Source organism: Osmia lignaria, chromosome 10 (assembly GCF_051020975.1).
Source record: "Osmia lignaria lignaria isolate PbOS001 chromosome 10, iyOsmLign1, whole genome shotgun sequence".
NCBI classification, from domain to species: domain Eukaryota; kingdom Metazoa; phylum Arthropoda; class Insecta; order Hymenoptera; family Megachilidae; genus Osmia; species Osmia lignaria.
This window is the reverse complement of record NC_135041.1, coordinates 6,085,597-6,106,151: the sequence shown is the minus strand read 5'-3', so window position 1 is coordinate 6,106,151 and position 20,555 is coordinate 6,085,597. Positions and strand designations below refer to the sequence as shown.

Sequence of the window (20,555 nt, the reverse complement as noted above, 5' to 3'; positions counted from 1 at the left end):
GAATAATTAAGGAAATAAATCGGTTGGAGTCTGGTGATTCCTCATTCAAGTATTAAAAGTATCCTCCATAAAATTTATGTATCACTCAGATATGGGTAACAGCAGTTAAAGCATTGAAATTTATGAGTGTGAAATGAAATTCTACGAGGAGTATTATATCATCGTTTGCAAAAATAATGAATGGAGTTGGCGGTGATTTTATGCTGTATGCATCTGCGCGTTAGTTGACAGGAATTGTCTGGAATATCACATTCCGTTTGCAGACAAGCTGCAACAGATAAGGATACGATCTTCCGTTGGTTTCTCGACAAGGTAAATGTAAATTTGGGTAAGTCAGTTTGGAAGTTGGTATACCGGGTGGTACGCGGGGTATTGCAGCTTACACGACCGCAATGGTGCAACGTAGAACAAAACGGCTTAGTCCTGATATCCAGCTCTCGACTCCGTTGCGTTATCCAGCCTTGGAAGTTAGCTAATTTCGCGTTAGACCGTGTCCCACGCTTGTATCTTCCCGGTCACGCTAAAAGTTTGCCAGCTCTTTAAGTACTTGCAGTGAGCTTTGCTCGATGTAGATTAACAAATATGTCGGGATACTGATTACACGCTCTTATTGCTCCCTGTTTCCTACTTTATTGACTCCAACTCCCTCTTTCACGGTGTTTAATTAAAACGCCTTCAAAGTGTTGCACGTTTCATTATCAATAAAATTATAAAAAATCACAAGGTCTTGAATTTGCAATATTAAACAATTTTTTAATTTACATTACACTTTTATTTTGAGCTCTTCCTTGTACTCTCATTTTATATCGAGAGTTTGTATTTTAATTTTGACCATAGCTCCATTTTGTATCATATGATTTTCATTGAAAACCCGATACTTTAAGCAAGAGAGTAAAAAGCAGCTCGCGGCCACTCATCAGCTACAATAAATTTCGCGTTCGTACACTGGGAGAACCCTCGCAAGAGCAGCAGTACATTTTAATTTACTTCGTACTTTAGATAGTAAGCACGTACCCTCGTGGAACAAGTTATTTCGACCTTGGTGCTTAGGACTTTCTTATCTCGCGTCCGTTACATTAGCGATGCTGGTACCGTAAATTCGTGACGAGATAACACCTAGGTATTTTATTTATTAATTTTTTTTTTTTTTTTAATCAGGTTTGATTAAATGCTCGTAACGGAACGATAATATTTCATGGTGACCATTTATTTGAAATTCAGTTACTACGATCACATTTATATTTATGTGAAACTTGTAACGAGATAGTTAAGGCAAAACATTTTAATAAGGCAAGTAATGTTAGCTGGTCGATGTTTAATGCAATAACCACGAATTTAGTCGTATCTCCGATCTCGCTCCTTCGAAAGTAAAAAATGTCACGAAAGCTCGTGGAAGCGGTGGTACGTGGTTGCAATTTATAGCAGAGTAACGCTCTTCAAATCGAGTCACGCAGATATCGGACGTCTCCTCTTGAAAAAAACTACATCTGTGATCGCGTGATCACGAATTCGAACTCTGTTTGTTGATAGCGAACGTATAAAATGCGCAAAAAAAAAGAATTCAACGTAACAAGCTGCGATATGTCCTACGTGATGAAAAAATCGGGCTGCTCTCTTGAAGCCGCGATTTTTGCAATTTTTTATTCTGTACCTCTGAAAGAAATGTAATTCGCGTTATTTCCCACATTTCTATTCGCTTTGTAATCCCTATAAAAGGAAACATTGAATAAGTGCATGGTCGTTTAAGAAACTTGTTTCTGCTTAATTAATTATTTAATCGCATTACATTTGAGGTGTCATAATGACCCTTACGGTATTCAACGTGTTAATCCACCTTTATGTTATCCTTTGACACGGAGACAGGTTCATAAAACGAAGAGCTGCGACATCAAAGAAAAATAGAACAAGGGGTTTCTTTTTAATTAAAAGAATAAACTTGACTTAAAAGCTCCTTTAACATCTCTTAGTTCCTCCAACCTTCATAAAACAACAAATTTCGTGTCACCCTCAAAGAAGTTTCGCTTACAAAAATGTTCAACTTTACGACAGATGAATGTTTCCTCAACGATTAACTGTATACAATTGACACACTTCGAACGAAGGTTCATAGAAACGAACAGGAGGAAACGTCAGGAAGAAAAAGGGGAGAAAGCGAATGGATTTACGCGGTTAGTTTTAGCAGGGGCTGACTAAGCTGAACCCTGACCTATACCACCTAAGCTCTGAAGTTCGTCGAGTATGCCGTTCCCTGAAATATTTACCATTTACCCGTTCCATACCTCTAACTTTCCACTCGTCTTTCCTTCTTTCTCCCTCTACCTGTTCCTCTCTCGGTCTTCTCTATGAACTTTCCTCTTATACAGACCGTCCTATACCCGTTGCATCCGCCTGATGCATCGATGTCATCGATTCTTCAAACGGGCAATAAAAAAAATTGGCAAAAATACAGCCTGCTAGGGGCGCAAAAGAAATAAAGTTACGACAAATGTGCGGGGTGACCGATATTTTTCTCAGCGAATTCGTCTCTGCGGAAAAATCATTGGGGTAGGTTGTAAGGGACAGGGTGAGTTTGGCTGCCCCTTAAAACTATGGAAGGTCTTCCTTGTTAATCTAAAATTTTAACATTCCAAAATTCTAAAGAACCTAATTCATCCTTCAAAAAATCCTGGTTACATCAATTGTCATAGTAGATGGATTGTAGCAGAAGCAAAATTTCATCCCCTGCAGCAGAACAAGCACGTTGTTCATTTACTCATTCATGATATTCATCGGTTTTACGAGTTGAATTTTAAAGTGGCGTGATGCATCGTGATATAGCGTGATGTGAATTATTTTCGAAAGTAAATTGACATTATTACGATGAAAACAGCGATAACCTTCTTACGCGGTGGTTCTTGTAAGGATTTGTCGGATGAAGAAGCTGAATACAGGATGTGTGTATCACAATATGCGTGTAAACTCGGAAGAAAAAGCTAGTAAAAAAGTTGCCGTGGTCGTTGCACGGAATGTTCGCATATTTTCAAGATAAAACCACCCCGAACGGTCGCGTTGTAACGCTATAAAACCCCGGCGATGGCGCGCTATGAAATAGTGTTTACGGTGAAGTCGTCGAAACGATATATTATTCAGAAATTATCGAATAAAAATTGAAACGCGCGTTTAACTTTTTCCGCTCATTTCTTGAAAGCAAAGTTCAGTGCCGGTGGTAAAAATATTTAATCGCGATCGTGAGTAAAAAGTTGGGTTAAAACGAAATGACTGTTAGATCGACAGGAATGATGCATCCAATTCGAATATTGCACTTCGCCGTTGGTAATCCCTTCGGCTAATGTATGACGAGCATAAAACGAAATAGCGAAGGTTATAGAGGAGGGTAATAAAAGTTGTAAGGGAAATTGAAGTAACTGAGCAAGCAAATGGATCGAGAAGCGAAATGGCGAATAATATGAATGTAAAAAAAAAAAAGAAAGAAAGGGGAAGGAAAAAAATACTGTAGCGAAAAGTATACGACAATCGGTAAGTTTGAACCTTTCCTCGGGTTTAGAGTGCATGCATTTGCGAAAGCGTGTCACCGTTTCAAGAAGACCGCTTTGAGTATTACACAGTGCAATGTAAAATGTAAACGTTAAAAGCTTTCATATCTTGCACTGGCTGTGAACGAAGTAAAAAACTCACGACAGAATAATAAACGGAACGTTAAAAATCTTTTATAAAAATTTTTCCACGGACTTTATCTGCTTTGGTATTGTTACGTATTCTATAAAATAATTTTCACCGCTTTAACCCTTTCGTCGCGGACAAGAGTCAAAGAAGGGCACAAATTTTTTTCTAACAGCGTTCAATTTATTAGAATTTTTAATACAGAGAAGAGAATTATTTGTGGTGAAACGATAGACTCTTTATTAACGGCTCTTCTTATACTTTTATTCCACTTGTCTCGCGAAACAATCCTCCGTATCGCGATCGCGAAGAGCTAAGGTATAATTTATTATTGGAGGCGAAGCTTCTGACTGAGAAGAGGATTTTCAAATATCCTGCGGATAGTCGGGCGAAACGTCTTGCCGGGTCAGAAGACTAGTCGTCGTCGTGAAAGTTCTTCAGGGACGGAAGGAAACGAGCGGTCGAGAGATGAATCCAAAGTCGCGCCTGAAGAGGAACAGGCCTCGAGGGCCACTCCTCGAATATTTGACAACATGTGTCCCCAGACGATCGTCTGCGAGAAAAAGCTAACCAAAGTATACGCTGTACACATACCGGTGTACAGACGACAAATAAGTCGTGAAATTCTCTAAGACAGCTAACCACTCGATATTATGTCGTAATAAATATCAAAACAGGTGAAACTTCCTCTATTATCAGCTACGTTTATCGTCATGGTACACAAGCTCCGTGTAATAAATACATCGTTCGGATAAGCCACGTTTAAGGCGGCTGATTCTACCTTAATCTAGGATTTTCACTGTCGTGGCAAGTTTAACTCTGAACGCGTTCTACCGGATCCTTTAAATGATGAACGGAACCGGGAACGTTGATAACGCGTTTCATACTTAAACGCTTCTATTCTGAAATGCTAAGCATCCCTTCGTCACCCACTTGACGCCAGTGTATCATGTATTAAAAAAATAGTATAAATTTGGGAAAATGAGAAATTTAAAATTCAAATCAGTGACGTTGGGTCAGCAAAAATTCAACTCCGCCAAGCGCAGATGCGACAGGATGATAATTTGAAAAATCGTTAGAAATTTGTTAAAGAAAAGAAAAATTGCTCTTACGCTGTCAAGACGTCGCGTTACTTTTCTCAGATGCAAGAACATTAACCTTTTCCTTTCATAGTTCGACGTGGAGCACTCTCAGTCAGGATTGACGGGGATCTATTGTACCTCTCGCTGCGCCGTTATTTTTTTACTCCGTCTTTCTTTCTTTTTTCATTTTCTTTTACATCTAGAGCTCTTAATTTATCGAGGGTATTGACGTGGAAGGCGGAGGAGTGTAAAATCACTCAACGTGATGCGATGCTATTACCTGAGGGGCCGCCAGCCTCGAAGAGTGGAAGCGCAAAAGTGGTGATGCATACACAATATTATCCATGAAATACACGCCTCGAGCCAGCAACCTCTGTTGCTGTCGATTCTTTAGGCGATGAAGGACAAGGGTTTCTAGCTGATGTAATCTTAGACGGGAGGTAAATGAATAATGAACGTCGAGGCTTGAAAGTAGAAAAATAATGCTGAATAGATTGACGTTCAACCCTTAAACGCACAATTTCCTTAAAAATAATCATATATCCTCGAGAATCTAGAAAATATCATTTTTAATAAAATGTCAATTGTCCATTTTTTCTATAGACTTCTTACTTTTCTTCTGTGATAATCCTTACAAAATTATACAGGATAGGAAGCGAAGTGTTCGTTTGCACGGAAGAAAAATTCATAACGCACACTGTGTGTAATTAAACTCTCTTACGTCTGTAGCGTCTAAACCTTCACTTAAAAGGCGTACGCCTGAAAGTTTCATTTCATCTACCCGGGTGTTTCGTATTTTTCTTTTTTAATGAAACAGCCTCTCACGCTACATTTTCGCATTCCTATCCTCCTCACTTCCCCCCTCTTCGTTTCCGCTTCACTGCTGCCTTAAACCATCTGTAACTCGTTGCAAATTTTCAGTAAAATATCACGCGTTCCAACTTTCTTACTAATTCCGACAGCGTTTCCCTGAACGCCCTATAATCTGCATTAAACTACGTACAAACAATTCCAAACTTCGCTATTAAATATTTATTTTCCCATGCTTTATTCATGTATACACGTTTCGAAGAATTGAAAATAAGAAACACCCTACTGACCAAGGTTCTAGGAGCTTTATTTAAGGATGAGAGGTGAAATATGTAAATATGAAATAGGGGGTAGTTACCCCCATGGTCTTCCTCTGCAACCACTCCTTGAATACTTACTTGTATTGACTGTTGGTTTCTTTTCAAGCATAAAAACACTTCAATTGGAATTTTAGATATCATCTTGAAAAAAAAAAATTAGGTTACACACAAGTATGGTTAACGTTACTATCGAGTTCCAGTGACACAGACCTAACGAGGATATTTTTTCTGCACTACCAACACTGTTATAATAAATCGTGTATTTCCTGTCGAGTGGTCTCTAAAGAGAAATACGCTGGATCCACTGGATTTGTTTGTGTTCCCAATCGATACCTTGTTGAATGTTCAGTTCGCAGCATGGTATCGTTCGCTATAATGTTTTCAACGAAGCGGACAATTCTCCTGGCGATTAAATAGATCTCACCGAGTTACATATTGTGATTCTGTGTCTCCTGAGTTGAAGTTTATATTTTTCATCGAAAGTAGGTCGTTCGTGATGAAACAAGACGAAACAGAAGTACAAACTCGATACTGCAATTGAACATCAAAGGGCAGATCAATTTAACGATAAATTTTGTTGGCAATTCGAGGCTGAATTTAATAATAAGTGTGTATCGAATGTTCTTTGCTACAATGTTTCTATTTTGTGATAGAACATAGAAATGCCAGACCTTCTTTTTGAAATGCTTTAATATTGCTAAAATATTTTTTTTTAAGAGTAATTATCTACTCTGCTTTTGATACATTTTAATGTGGATTTTTATTCTGGAAATGTAGACTTCCTGAAATGCTGTATATTGTTAACAATGTGCAAAAGGGGTACTATTCAACGCTTCCTCGAATCCGATGGAGATTTCTATAATGAAAAAAGTAGAACTCTTGAATTTGGTAACCGTTTTCCGTAGAAAATGATATTAACAATTGTTGTAAAATATCTATTTTAGTCGACGTGTTAACGAATTGATTAAAACATTAATTACTAAATAAACTGACACCCATTGTTGGATAAATTAAATTTCTCCGTTAACGATAAACTGATTGCCGGTTCGTGGCGTCCATGATGAACAATTTGAAAGAATAATACGATTTTCACGCTACAAAGGCGTGGATTGCATTGAATTACAGAAATTCGTGGCAACAGTAATGTGACTATCGATATCACTCGTGCTTCGAAGTACAATGTTATATCGATTATCTCTCTGTTTATAATGTGCGATGTATCGTCTATACCTACGATTTGTGATATTATATCTCGTTACTGTGTCACGCACACGTAGTTCCATTAAATTAACTTGCTGTAAGATGAATCTTCTGATACGTGTAGCCGATATAAATAATAGCAAGCTGTTAATTCTGTATTATTTTTATACTGGGTTGTGTAAGAAAATAAGTTACCGACTGGTTGATAAATAGTTGACCTATTCTACTGAAAATATAGTAATTATGAATTAAAAATGAATTTATCAAGTAAAATTTTCCTCATCATAATTTATCAACATTATTTTATATGTATTTTCCTATAAGTAACCAATTTTGAAGCAATAAGGGGTATTAGTTAAAGTTTCGGCAGTATGCCTGATCATTGCTTGACTCATACTACTGAAAATCGCAAGTACTACTGTTCCTAAAATATAAATGAAAATTTCATTACTACAAGGACGATATAGTGTGAGAAACTATATAATTATCATAAATTTTATGACGATAAGTATTATTAACACCGGCATACGAGATCCGTCTGACCATTGTTTGATCACTTCTACTGAAAAATATCAAATACTGTTACTACTCAAAAATTAGTGCAAAATTTCGCTACTATAGCAACGATATAATATAAAAAACATCACAGAAGATCCACTACATAAGATAATCTTTTAGGAGCATTGTTTTGTTCTCCTGGTTTTTGTCTGATCTTTAGGTCACCCGAAACTTTTGTGTAACCTTATCTGATCAACGAAGAAGACGACCAAGTCCAGCACGTATTACCATCATCCTATCGAGTTACAAAGTAAAATAACATTATACAAGGCTCTTTAACAAAGTTTATTCTTTGTGAAACGGAATATTAATGAAATAATTCCAAGAAACAGAACAGAGCCTCGATTTCTTTCTGGTGCTTCAATTCGTCAAGGCAAAATGGAATCATTTGGTAGTGATCTGGTTTATTTCGAATGTATATACTCAGTGGTAGCCACACCTTCCCCTCCGCTGGCTTAGACTGCCATTTTCTTTAGAGGAACGCCGAGGATGCTCGAGGGTGTACACGAGACAGCTCGATTGTGTCAAGTTACAGGTAGCGATCGATTCTGTGGGTATTCAGGTAAAGCGAGCGGGAACGAGGACCTTGTCCTTGTCCATTCAGCTGACTGACTAAGAGTTTCGAAAACGACCCTGCCGTTGCACCAAATATACTCGTGGCTCTATTGCGATCGTATCTCGAGTCATGCGAGTGCATTTCGAATGAAAACACAGTTAAACGCATTCCATTGTTTCTTTCAGAGCGAATCATTGGTTCGATCGAGGTCGGCTTTCTATCGGTTCGTTCATTGAATTTTAAACTTTGATTCGTTCCAATCGTCGTACGAGTACCAGTCGCTAAGGGAATAGCGAGGCCAAAGTATACCCTATGGTCCAATTGCTACACATACAGGATATCGTGTAACAATTGAAAAAAAATTGAACTTCTACATGGGAAAAAATTAAGACATAGAATTTGAATTGTTCCCCCAAGATAGATTATGCAATTTTATTCTGTCCGTACATTTTTAAACGTGCAAGTAATTATTACCAGGAACGATATGTTAAGGCACGATTCTTTTACCTTTATTCAACCGCCCACGGTGCACAGGTGAAACTACGCGCAGAGAAGGAAATATGCCAACAAAGAGTGACAGCGTGGGTAGTAGAATGAAGGGAAGTTAAGGGTGCAGAGGGGGTGGGAAAGAAAGAGAAAGAGAGAGAGGAAAAAAGAGCATAGAAATGAGATAGAGGGTGAAAGAGAAGCAAGGAAAGAGGGATCGTTGGTTGGCCGGGGTAAGAGGAGATAGAAAAGGGAGGAAGGAGTAGATGTGGTGGCGGAGAGAGGGGCAGATTTGACCCTGCTTGTGCACCTGGATAGGAGGCTGTAATCAATACCACAGAAAGCGCGCGCTGCGCCTGGCTCACCCCTTATCCATCCGCCTACCGATACCTGAATAACAGACGTACAGGTTCTAATAGGTCATCCCACAACGCATATGCAATGCATTTTTCCCGACAATACCTTTCCATCGGTGGTCAAGTTCATTTAGTGTCGTTAGTTAGGCTATACATTCTGATGTATAAGTCTTTGAATTTTTATTCATTCAGTTAAATTTGCAAAATTGGGACTTAGAAATTATGTCAACCATCCACCTGCATTATGCTTTCCTATAGATATTAAGAATTCGTCCGGAGAGTCGGCGACGCACGGGTCTTAGGCTCTACCCTCTGAGACCATGTAAGGGTTAATCCGAATACATATTTTATTTTATTTTATGAAAAAATTAATGCAATTCGTTGGTAAAACTTGTCTACAATGTCCCGTTTGGGGCGTTGGTCCTACTGCTGCTAGATATTCAAACACTCTATTCTACCTCTTTGATTCTTCAATGGGAATTTCAATGTATCGCGTCGCTGGTTGCTAAGCGGATAAACCATTGAACATGACGCTTGCACCGTTGCTGTTACACGTTGAAACTACTTTTATGTCGGGCTTTATGTCACCGAGTGAAGTAAGGAAAGAGCAGAGAGGTGTTAATAAATTTTTACACTGTGAACCATCTTCCAAAGAAGTTTTAATCGTGAAGTAGGGTCTTTGTTCGGAGCTCAAAGACGATTGTCATTCTTTCGTTCTCCTCTGAGATTTTCTTTCTTTTCATCAATTTCTTCTTTCGGTGTAACCGACTGAATTTTTCTTTCGTTTGAAAATTTGGCAAATTATTGAAACGAAGAAATCGTGTATCTCGTCGGTACTTAACGAATGGACCAGTGAATCACCGGTCGAAGACAAATCGAAAGGTTTAGGAGAGCTCGGTAGGGATGGAAACGGATAATCGCGAAGATCGGCTGGGGCCAAACCGCAGGTGGTCTAATTGCAAGCAGCCTTGGCTTCGGTAATCGAGGGGTGGCAATGTCACATTACACGTGTAGATAATGCATCGTTCATGCAAATTCGTATGTCGCGTGTCTAACGTTTATCCTTCAACAAACTTGATTTAGAATGGTTTCTAACGACCGCCTACATATCAAGCTTTGTAACTCTGTCAGGAATAATTGGACTGTAGCCATTCGAGGCTCCGTTCATCGTGCGTAGGAAAATGAATTATCCTACACCCTTCGATGGAAATGAAAGCGTTAAACTAATATTCTTTTCAACATCAGCAATTTACCACAATAATCTACTAATGACTCTATCAATTTACCTCGTTACTCACTTTTGTCTCTCCAAGGCAGACTTCTTCATCGTTCAGAGATGGAACGCTGAAAATTTCAATATCCCACGGCATTCTCCATTAGTTGGATATTAATTCACAGACATCGAAAATGCCATCGAGGTTTACGGTCGATAATTTATTTTCTGATTATAGATACAATATACATCGTAGGCTAGACGAAACACTTATTAAGTATATTTTTAGCCTATCTATGAGTGGTACGGCGTGTCTGAAACGCAAACGTTATGTTAGATGTAAAACAGAGGACAGTCATTTTCGTGTTGATCGCCGTGCCTTAGGTTTCACAGTCGAATAATGATGTTGGAACTTAAAACGATATAGATTTACAAGTGTTGTTTCACGTATCATTTATCATTTCGTTACACTCGAGTGAGCGATCTCGTTCGAAATTGCGATAGGGGCAGATCCAAAGAGGGTTAATACAAAAAACGAAAAATTAAAATGATCTGTTGAACTGATTAACACCCTGTATTTGGATCTGCCCCTAGGATGAAGTAATTCGACAGTATTTACACGCGTACACATTCGCTCTCTCTTTCACTCTCCTTTGAATGCGGCTCACGTCGAATGAACTGGCAGCCGGACGAAATTCATACAATGCGGTCGTTCTTTATTCGATTTATTGGCTATTCAAGGGTGTACACGCAGTGGTCAACCTGTCTGTATTGTCGCAACGCGAGGCTGGGGTGCGCGTTACAAAGGCGGCACGTGGTTCCACGTTTTCATCCGATTTTACTCTGCTTTTGCTGATCGAAATGATTTCGCATCGTTGACAAGATCAAAAGATAAACACGCGAAAGAGACGCACAATGACGGGTCAATAAAATCCATTGAACGTAAACGCAGTGATGAAAGTCGGGAATAAATCAGCCAACGAAATGCGAGAGGATTAATGTTCACCGATGAATGTGACGATTCATCGGCGCCGCTTTAACGTCGATACATGAATGTTCACCAATGGAATACTGATGGATGGCTATTGCCATTACGGCCGATTAATAGAGAATAGAATAATGCGTATCCTTCTGTTACCAGTCGTACTTGGCTAGGATCGATGACTCTCATTAGTCTCGTTTGTTAACGATCCAGGGCAGTGTTAACGGGACGATTGATTTCGCTCGATCAAAAGATAATAACGTTAGAAAACATCTTCGACAATCGAGGACGCGATTACAGTGTAAAAGGGTGTTCGAAAAAGTTTTGTGCAACTGGGTCCAGTTTCTTTAGTAACGTCTATTAAATAGAAACTGACTTTTCCATCTCCTCTACTTTCTCTTCGCCTTTTTTTTCTCTTTATTTTTCACTTTGTTCCCGTTCATTCGATTTTCCAGCTATAAAACGACCGACACGATTGAACGAATCAAGTCCGTCTCATCTTACCTTTACACAATCTTCTCAATCAAGCACCTCTTAATTCTTCGAATAAACTTCACGACTACGCCACGTTCTCCTCTATTTTACTTACATATTCACAATTATAACTTCGTGAAAAGTCGGAGAAAAAGCGTCGCGGATTCGCGGAGAAAACTTTACAGTACCGTTTAGTTTTCCTTTCATCCTGGAATGAGTCGTTTTACATTCTCAGAATCGACGAAACTTTTTCTCGAACCCGCTCTGATTCAATCCCCTTGTTCCTTCCTTTCTACCCTCTTTTCACGCGCAAAATATCTGCTTTAATCACTATTTACACGCGCTTATTCGTTTTTCCTCTCGCGTGTACAGCGATTGTTCGTCACAGAAAGCTTGTAATGGTTCACAAGAGTAAGTTTTAAAACAAGAAGATGAAAATTAGGATGGCAAACGATGAAACTTAAGGAGTAATATATTTTTTAAATACGTTTCCGCAAAAGTATACGGTCAATCTCAGTTCCTTTCTTTACATTTGAAAATCCAGCCACGTTGTGACGAACACGCTTACTCGCTCATTCGCGTTCATTCACACGCAAAGAAACGATCTGCGTACAGGTAAATGTATTCACAGTTCTTCCGTTCATTCGTCAGCCGTGAGACGCGATACGATTGCAATTAACTGCCTTTCCTTCTTCATTTTTTTTTTTTTTTTTTTTACACTGACTAGGCGATAACGTTACAACGACAGTAATGTTGTGTTACAGTAATTACGGTTGTGTGTTTGTGTTTGTGTGTGTGTGTTTTTTTCTTCGTGTATATGTGTACGCATATCGATATAATATTAGATGTAATCTTTTACGCTCGATTTATCAAACTACCAGAGCTCTTATATTACATGGTATCGTGATTACATTGTGAGACGACTTGTATCATTTATCTTTTCGACGTTAATAGTAGTTAACACGATTTTCTTTCATTTAACGGTTTAATTTTGACGTTGATATTAAATTCTCGTGTATTATACCCGAGTTTCTCTTCATCCTCTTATAACGATTACAGCGATAATTGTCGTCCGTTGGTCAAAATATACATGTACAGCGTATCATACAAAAGGAATGGTAGTGTAACCAGCCATGCAGCATGTCGTCGTCGCCGTTAGATATTGTCCGAAGCGAACTAAACAACTAAACGATCTTTAAATACATATTTACATCCGAGGAAAGTACACTGATCGTCGTCGTTAGAAACTCGTCTTTCCCATATTCTTTTCTCAATTCAGAATTTAAAATCTTTCATGATTGTTCGTTGATATATTTCCTTCGAACTAACATACGAGTAAGTTTATCAAAATCGTTATCTATGTGAATTGAGTCTTCCTTTGACCGTGTTTCCATTCGTTTACTAGATTGTTACATATCAAAATGGCCTTTCTATGCGTATACAGGACATTTTAAACAAATTTTATATCATAACAAATCAATAAATTCAATCCTCTTTTAGGAAAAATGAAGTGAGTGAAAATTACATATTTGCTAAGTTGTGAATTAATTTACTTATCGATGAATCGTTTATGTAGTCGTTTTCTTTACACTTTAAGCTTTAAATCGATACATTACCATTTTGTGATACTTTTATCTCATCAAGGGTTTGAAATCGACCATTTGATATGCAACAATTTAATAGAAAGGTTGATAACAGTATATTAGTATGATTTATGAAATTAGGAAGAGAATCGTACGGCCTTCGTTTATATCATTTCCTGAATAAATGATTTTGAGTTCGTATACAGTCGCAATGTCACGTCAGGAACACGTCACACATTCTAGTGATTGTTCGTACAGTTTACGCACATAGAATACCTATTTTGTACAAAATCTTGATAACGACAGGTAAAAACGTAGAGCATGATTCAGATTGGACGTTTCAGTCAAGGAAATGAATACGATGACATGTCAATGTATTGTACGTACATCATTAACACGTTCGCTACCGATATTAGAAATGAGATCATTACAATAAGAAAAATAAGGTTAAAGAATGTTCAATTAATAAGAGGCGGTAGGGAACGTGTTAATTAACCCTTCTTCAGATTATGGGGATCACTATGGTCCTCCAAAATTTGTAACTAAATGCAGGGTTAAAATAATTGTTTTTAACAATAGTACAGAATGACTTTATTCGTGAATATTTCGATTGGTACTGATTCGATGCACGATACGAGAAGTTTGTAAAATGGCGTGTAGGTCGAGGTGAATACTAATCCACAGGATGCAACCACATATTCGGTACGCCACGCTCCTTGATTTACCTATTGAAAATGTAGACCGAAATATACTGGAAAAATATATTCGCTCTTTCAGTCAGGTTTTCAGCCTGTTAAAAACTCTTCCTCCACTGAATATAATTCGTTAGCGTTTTTTTCAGTAGCACGTAGCTTGTCACTGTTTATGCGGTTATCGTGCGCAAAATATCATCAACAGTGTTTCAAACTAAACATTTGTTGCATTTTCGAAAAGTTGTTTCATCGAAATTAGGATCCTACTGGCAGAATGGAACAGACAGTTCAGGATGGTAGTGGTCAGAAACTTTTTCAATTTAATAAAAAATCATAATTTTAGAATTCTAGTGGCAGAAATTTTCTCAATTTCAACATTCATACGAGCTGATTGCTTGTTTCATGGACGCTGAAGAGAATTTATTTAACACGTCTGTTAAATTGAAACCTCTATAGCACTCGGCGTGCCAAAAATTACATTAGTACCCGTGTGAGATGAATTAATATATTTATTCGCAACTCGGTGTATTAATTATACAAATGATAATTCAATGATAAGAGCTCTCATAAACGGATAAAATATTTCATTGAAATATTTTTTTACGCCGTTCAACGATTCTGGTTCATCGCTGTTTTCGATTTCTATTCCGCAACAGGGCTATCCTCAATTTTTCTCACGGACATCGGGGGAAAATTTATCGAGTGCAGCGTGATGCATTTAAACGTAAATTGCAGCTGCACTCTGCGTCCAATCTACTTTTTTATCTGATTACCGACATTGTAAATTGAAATCTTGCGCATTCGTAAACAACCACGCGTTACTGATGAAATGTGCGCGACAAACATATGACGATAAAATTGCTGTTGCCGCTCATCACGAGAAATTTGCATATCGGTTGTATTTTCCGTTACTTCTGTTCACATTTTTTCTACGTTCCAAAACGGGTTCATTAATCACTCAAGAACAGGATCTTTATTCGAGAATTCTAAATTGCTGACTTTGTATAAAAATAAAAGTACACACGTTTCCCAATAAATTATGCCAATAAAATGAAGCAGCTCGAATTAACTCTAGTTAAATCTTCGAACTGTAAAAATTGATTTTTTCTTCGCCTGTTTGATAATCATCCATTTAAAAGTCAAATTTTGCAAAATACAACGAAGCATATGATCGATCACGAGTTTTCATTAATAATCGTCCGGCTGTATAAATATACGTGTTTATACGACGAAGCGCATGACCGAGTTACTCGTTCGACGCTGCAATTTTCGAATTAATCGCCAATTAATGTGCAACAAGGCTACATTCGTTTACCGGGAAGCTAACTAAAAATATGAGATCGTTCAGTTTATTGCTGTTTTTATGGCACGTGAGTAGATTAAACCTGATATAATCAGGGTGTGTGCAATAAAAGTAACCGTGTAATATCTATTTCACGAGGGTAACGTACGTTCGTGTCAACACTTAATTACAATGATTTAATTATGATTTTTATTTCACGATTTGAAGAAAATATTCGTAAAAATAACGTCGAATGAGATATTCTTAATTATTTTTTCTTACTAACTTTATTGAAACGAATTGCCAGGAAGACGCGAAGTTGGAAAAACGATCATTAAATCTGTCTCGCGTTCATTATCCCAGCTGGTTCGTCGTCTATCATAATAGTGAATCCGCGGGTTTTTTTTTGTCGGTACGATTTATAATTATTTTTTCAACTGGTAACAAAAGAGACGAATATATTTCTTTGCCGGTGTACGTACGTTTCTCTGGAATAAATGACACGGCGAGCGTGATGTAGGGCCACGGTCGTTAAGCAAGACGAGTGTTATCTTTCTCGTCACGGACAGACGTCTTCTCATTTTCCTGCCTTCCTCTTTCCCACCTTTGCCCCATCTTCCCTTTGTGCGATGTAAAATACATTTTCGAATCCGTTTCGTTTCCAGCTCGCTTTTAATCTGGGTCGCTTACTTGCCGTTTCAACTTTCATTAAAGGAAGAACAAATACACTCTATCAATAGCTATCAAATGTAAGATAAAATTATTTTCTAATCAAATTTCAATCATGTACGTGTCATCGAAAGATTCTTCATCGGTGGTTGACAAAAATAACCATTCAATCAAAAATCAATCAATAACAGTGGCATCGAACGTTATCTTTGTTTATCCAGACAAAACTCTCCCCTCGGTATTATTTCCTCTTTTTCCGCTACTCTCGGTCACTTCTTTTTCCTTCTGGTATTTATCATCAACAAGAATAAACGTTATTTTTAGTGTCAGCCGGTTCGACCACGGGAATAACAATCTGGACGCTTTCAATATAACCCGAGAAGCTGTTCCCGGCTGGAGGTTGGAAATTACGCGGCCACAAAACTTTGGATACGTTTGTATGATACACGAGAGTTTATATAATTGTGGTCTGACCATTTCTCTAGCGGCTGGCAGGAATGATTAAAACAGTCCCTATTCATAATTCAACACGAGGAATTCCTATGAATTTTTAATGCAACGTTTGCAAAAGCAGCGACCACGTTGACCGTGGTTAAATGAAGACACACCGAAAGTATCTTTTCCTTTGGACGGACGTCTTTTCACGTAGTTGTTCTTTTATCCTTCTTTCTTTTTTTTTCTTTCAAATGTGTATCTTCATTTACGCGAGCACATATTCATATTTTCTCTCGCTGTATAACGATGCGCTCGTTAGAGAGTTCGACGTCAAAGAGCAAATATGTTTTTATTGTAATTTCAGCAACACGGATATCTAGTTTTGAATTAAAGCGAGTTTCCCGAATGCAAAATGGAAGGAAAATATCTGTGGTTGATACTGTTTCCGCGATGTAAAAATGAAACGTGAGTAATTTCCTTTTTTTTTCCAATAGAAGCTGAAACAACGAGGGTATTTTGCCAATTTTAATGATAAAAGTTTAAATGAAATATCGGACGATAATTCGGATTTGTTTAGGGAAAAAAGGGAGATTCGCTAATGCGTGAATGGGAAATGCGAATTTCTGTGGGGATGGACGAGTGCAGTATGCAATGCAGACGCTTCCGCGCGAGGGTTGTGGATGGAGAACCTCGGCGTGAACATTATGCGGTGCACCTCGCGTTTAGCTTGATAAATGGCGGCGAAGCAGCGGCGAATGCCGGCGTTGTTGCAGCCGCCACCACCGTCTTTGCCCTTGTTTCCCCCTTTTTTTTTCTCTCGTTTGTTTCGCGCTTACTTTTTTCCTCTCTTCCTTCCTTCCTCTTTTTTGCGGCAAAGTCGGCCGATTTTCAAGGGGGAAAAAAATTCAGCGCAATCGCACGACTGGAGAGGCGCGGAAGCGTGCGAAACGCGCCGGAAAGAAGCTACCGTTTATTTTCCGGGATTTTCAGAATCATTACTGTTAGTATCAAACAGAAACTGCTGGGAAATTTTATTAGAAATTTAAACATTCAACAGTTGTTCGAAATATTGCAGTTTCATGGTGCACCATTTTTCGAAACTTTTCCTTCGACTTCAGTTCTGAAAGTTTTATTAATCGCCACAGAAGTAGCTATCGCCGCAAATCGATATTAACTTTCGCAACTTCCGGCATGCTGCAAGTTTTGAAATTCGAGTTACATGGTGTTCGATGCTGGCCGACATCGAACCGAGTTTCCGCTTCTGCGGTGAACCTTTCCATGAAATTGATCGATATCATCAAACATTCATTTCTTTGAAAGATAATAACTAATGGAGAAGACACAGAGAGAATCGTAAAAAAATTTATAATTTTTAATCGGCGGAGGATCGTCAGCTTTTAGTAATAAAAGGATCCTTTTCTCAGGCTGTTACGTCCATTAAATTCCCATTAAATTTAATGCAATTCCTGTCGAAGAAGTTATTTGCATCGAATTTATTACTCCTTGTTTGTGTCACAAACGAACTTCCTTCAATGGAGCTTTCTTAAGACGGTGGCATTTCCAATTTATTTTGCATTTCTTTCAGAATCCTCGTCCGGATTGTTCGTTTTTAGAATGATAAAAGAAAAGTCTTTTACCAAAGGGTCGGTATAAAATTTTAAATCCGCACGGTGTGCGAGTTGAATTTCATACGTGACTATTGTGCTTCGTATTGCGATATTGTGCATTCAATTGGAATAATTGATTGAACGCTGGAGGGAAAAATACATTCGATGCAAACAGCGCAGCGTTTAAAAAAATCACGTAACCCGTGACAGATATTGATTCAGCAAACTTCACATTTTGACATTTACATTTCGAAATACAACGGTAATTGACCTTTGATTAAACGTTTTAAGCTTGTTTGATGACAATGACAACTTCTCTAATAGATTCTATCAGGGGACTTTGTGGAAACATTTACGTGACATGAACATCGGGGCTGTTTCAGAAACGACGTGGATTATGATGGATCTCATTATAGTGAACTACGTTTTGAAATCCAAGTTTCACGATACTTCACGAATAATTGGCTCACGAAAAGAGTAAATTATAAAAGTTCGTTTCGTCGTTTAAACAAACTTAGTTGATCGATTAAACAAACATGTTTTACACGTTCAATCGAATGTTCTTTTTTACTTTCAATATTTTTCATTTTCCACTTTCGGAATGAAAATAGTATTTTTTATTCTATTCCGAGGGGATTCTATTGGGAATTTTTTCAATCCAGAACGAAGGGGAATAACGAATAGAATAATTTTTTCGCCGGAATATTGTTGAAGCTTGTTATTATTAAACTTCGGAACAAATAACTTCGACATAAACGTTCTTGTCGATTATTGGAAAAAGACTGACACGATATTGATAAGTTTTGTGTTCCCGTGTAAAAATTTGATGAACTGTTGCGTATTTTCAATTTCCCTTTGGTAATATTCGTAACAACGCGAATTACAATATATTGTAGGAAATCGTGATTAAACATAGCAATATTTAACAATAAAATGGAATGAATTGTTTTATACGATAAAATATTTCTTCTGCCACTAGTATCCATTGGAATAATAATTTCTCGCGTCGAGCATTTATCAATTTTTCAAAATATTTCTTAGAAAATGATGTGCATTTCCCAAAAATTAAAAAAGTTTCAAATATTTCAAACGATGGTGACCGTACCAAATTGAATTGTATATCTGACTTCGTTTTTTTCACACATTATTTCATAACTTACAATTCGTATAGAGTTTGATAAAAGACAAGAGAGCGAGAATGACCCATGAGAAACGATCGAACACCGGATGTTGATGAAAGAACGAAAAAGCGCGTATATGTTTTAGAAAAAGTCTCCGACTGGGAGTACAGCACCCTGTCACTCCAATGGGGCACTCATATTTTAAATTTCTACTATTTTCTCAGTAAGATATCAAAATAGTAGCAAGGGGATGACGCAAAGTATTAAAAATTTTATGAAAGCAAAAAAATACATGCTCCTAACGGAGCGACAGAATACCGTGACTGTACTTACACACCTACGATTCTTCTCGACAGCAGCGTTTCCGTTTTCACGCGAAAGAGATCACGATTTTGTTATTTTCGTCGATAGAGTATCTTTGCTTAACGATGATTAAAGTTCCGGAAGTGAGTGGCGCGAAATTCAAGCACAGGCTCGCTTGTCGTTTCCGGTTGTATTGGTCTTTAACGGATGCCAATCGACGTATCAAGAACCGTGTCGATGAAAATTTCACTTTTCCTTCTCACTCTTTCCCTACCCTTTCGAAGGCTGTTTGTCTTCCTGTTCCGTTCGCAGACATTCCAACAGGGTTGGCTGAATAATTGCGGAGGAAAGACGATCCTTTGTATTCTGATCCTCGCTTTTGTCCCGATGGTTTGTTCCGTTCCTCCGTCTGCCGCCATCTCAATTTCCGTCCCGACATGGCACGGGGCTTAATCGTTTCGCGAACCGTCGCGTTGTTCGTCGGCTTTCGAGTTGCGCGTCGCGTGTTCAGCAACGATTACGATCAGTCACTTTGTTGCTGAACCCCATGCAGCTTTTCCCCTTTTTCCCCTCTTCATGGTGTTACGCTCGCAGGCATCCGGCCGCTTTTCACGCGCGTCGCGAAACGATAACGCGTCACTACACCAGCCGTCATTTCCGGTTGCACGAACGCGAGTACTTTCTTCGACAGTTGTCCCCGATCACCGTTTCTCACCGTTTACGACCGGCAAAAGGAACAGTAGTCCAGAAGTGTAAACGGTTAGTAAAGCAGCAGACACAAACAGAGCAGAAGGGAGTAGAGCCTCGGTTGCTTGGCTTGACCGCCATGCTGCATTGCCGCGGGATACTCTCCTGAAACAAAGGATAACACTTAAATTTTCCGAAGGCATTGTTTGCTATCGTTCAGCCGAGCTAATTAAGACGGCTAATCGACTTTATTACAGGACGTTAAAAATTAGAATCTCGTGGGTGACTTTGAGGCTGACATTTGGGTGCAAAGGGTAAGCGTAGGAGAAGTCTAATTATTGTGGGGGTTGTGAGCGGAGCGTGGCGTTCCCGCTGGCATCCTATATTATCTTCGATCTCAGGTCAACCCAGCGGCATCGTGAAATTATATACAGGTATATTTTTCAAAAGAATAATTAAGTACACGACGTTGAAGAGAA

The 20,555-nt window shown here is 38.4% G+C and overlaps 1 protein-coding gene across 4 annotated transcripts in view; it reads right to left on the bottom strand.

The window, feature by feature from the left end:
* Positions 1-12,381: 12,381 nt before the first annotated feature.
* Positions 12,382-20,555, bottom strand: part of LOC117611668 (zwei Ig domain protein zig-8) — a 213,035-nt gene continuing 204,861 nt past the window's right edge. For 2 of the 4 annotated variants that reach the window (XM_034339716.2, XM_034339714.2), the window contains exon 7: positions 12,382-20,241. In XM_034339716.2, coding sequence (XP_034195607.1) covers positions 20,150-20,241 — 92 coding nt within the window. In that variant the 3' untranslated portion in view covers positions 12,382-20,149. The remainder of the gene's footprint in view (positions 20,242-20,555) is intronic. The other 2 variants (XM_034339717.2, XM_034339715.2) reach the window with 1 other exon arrangement.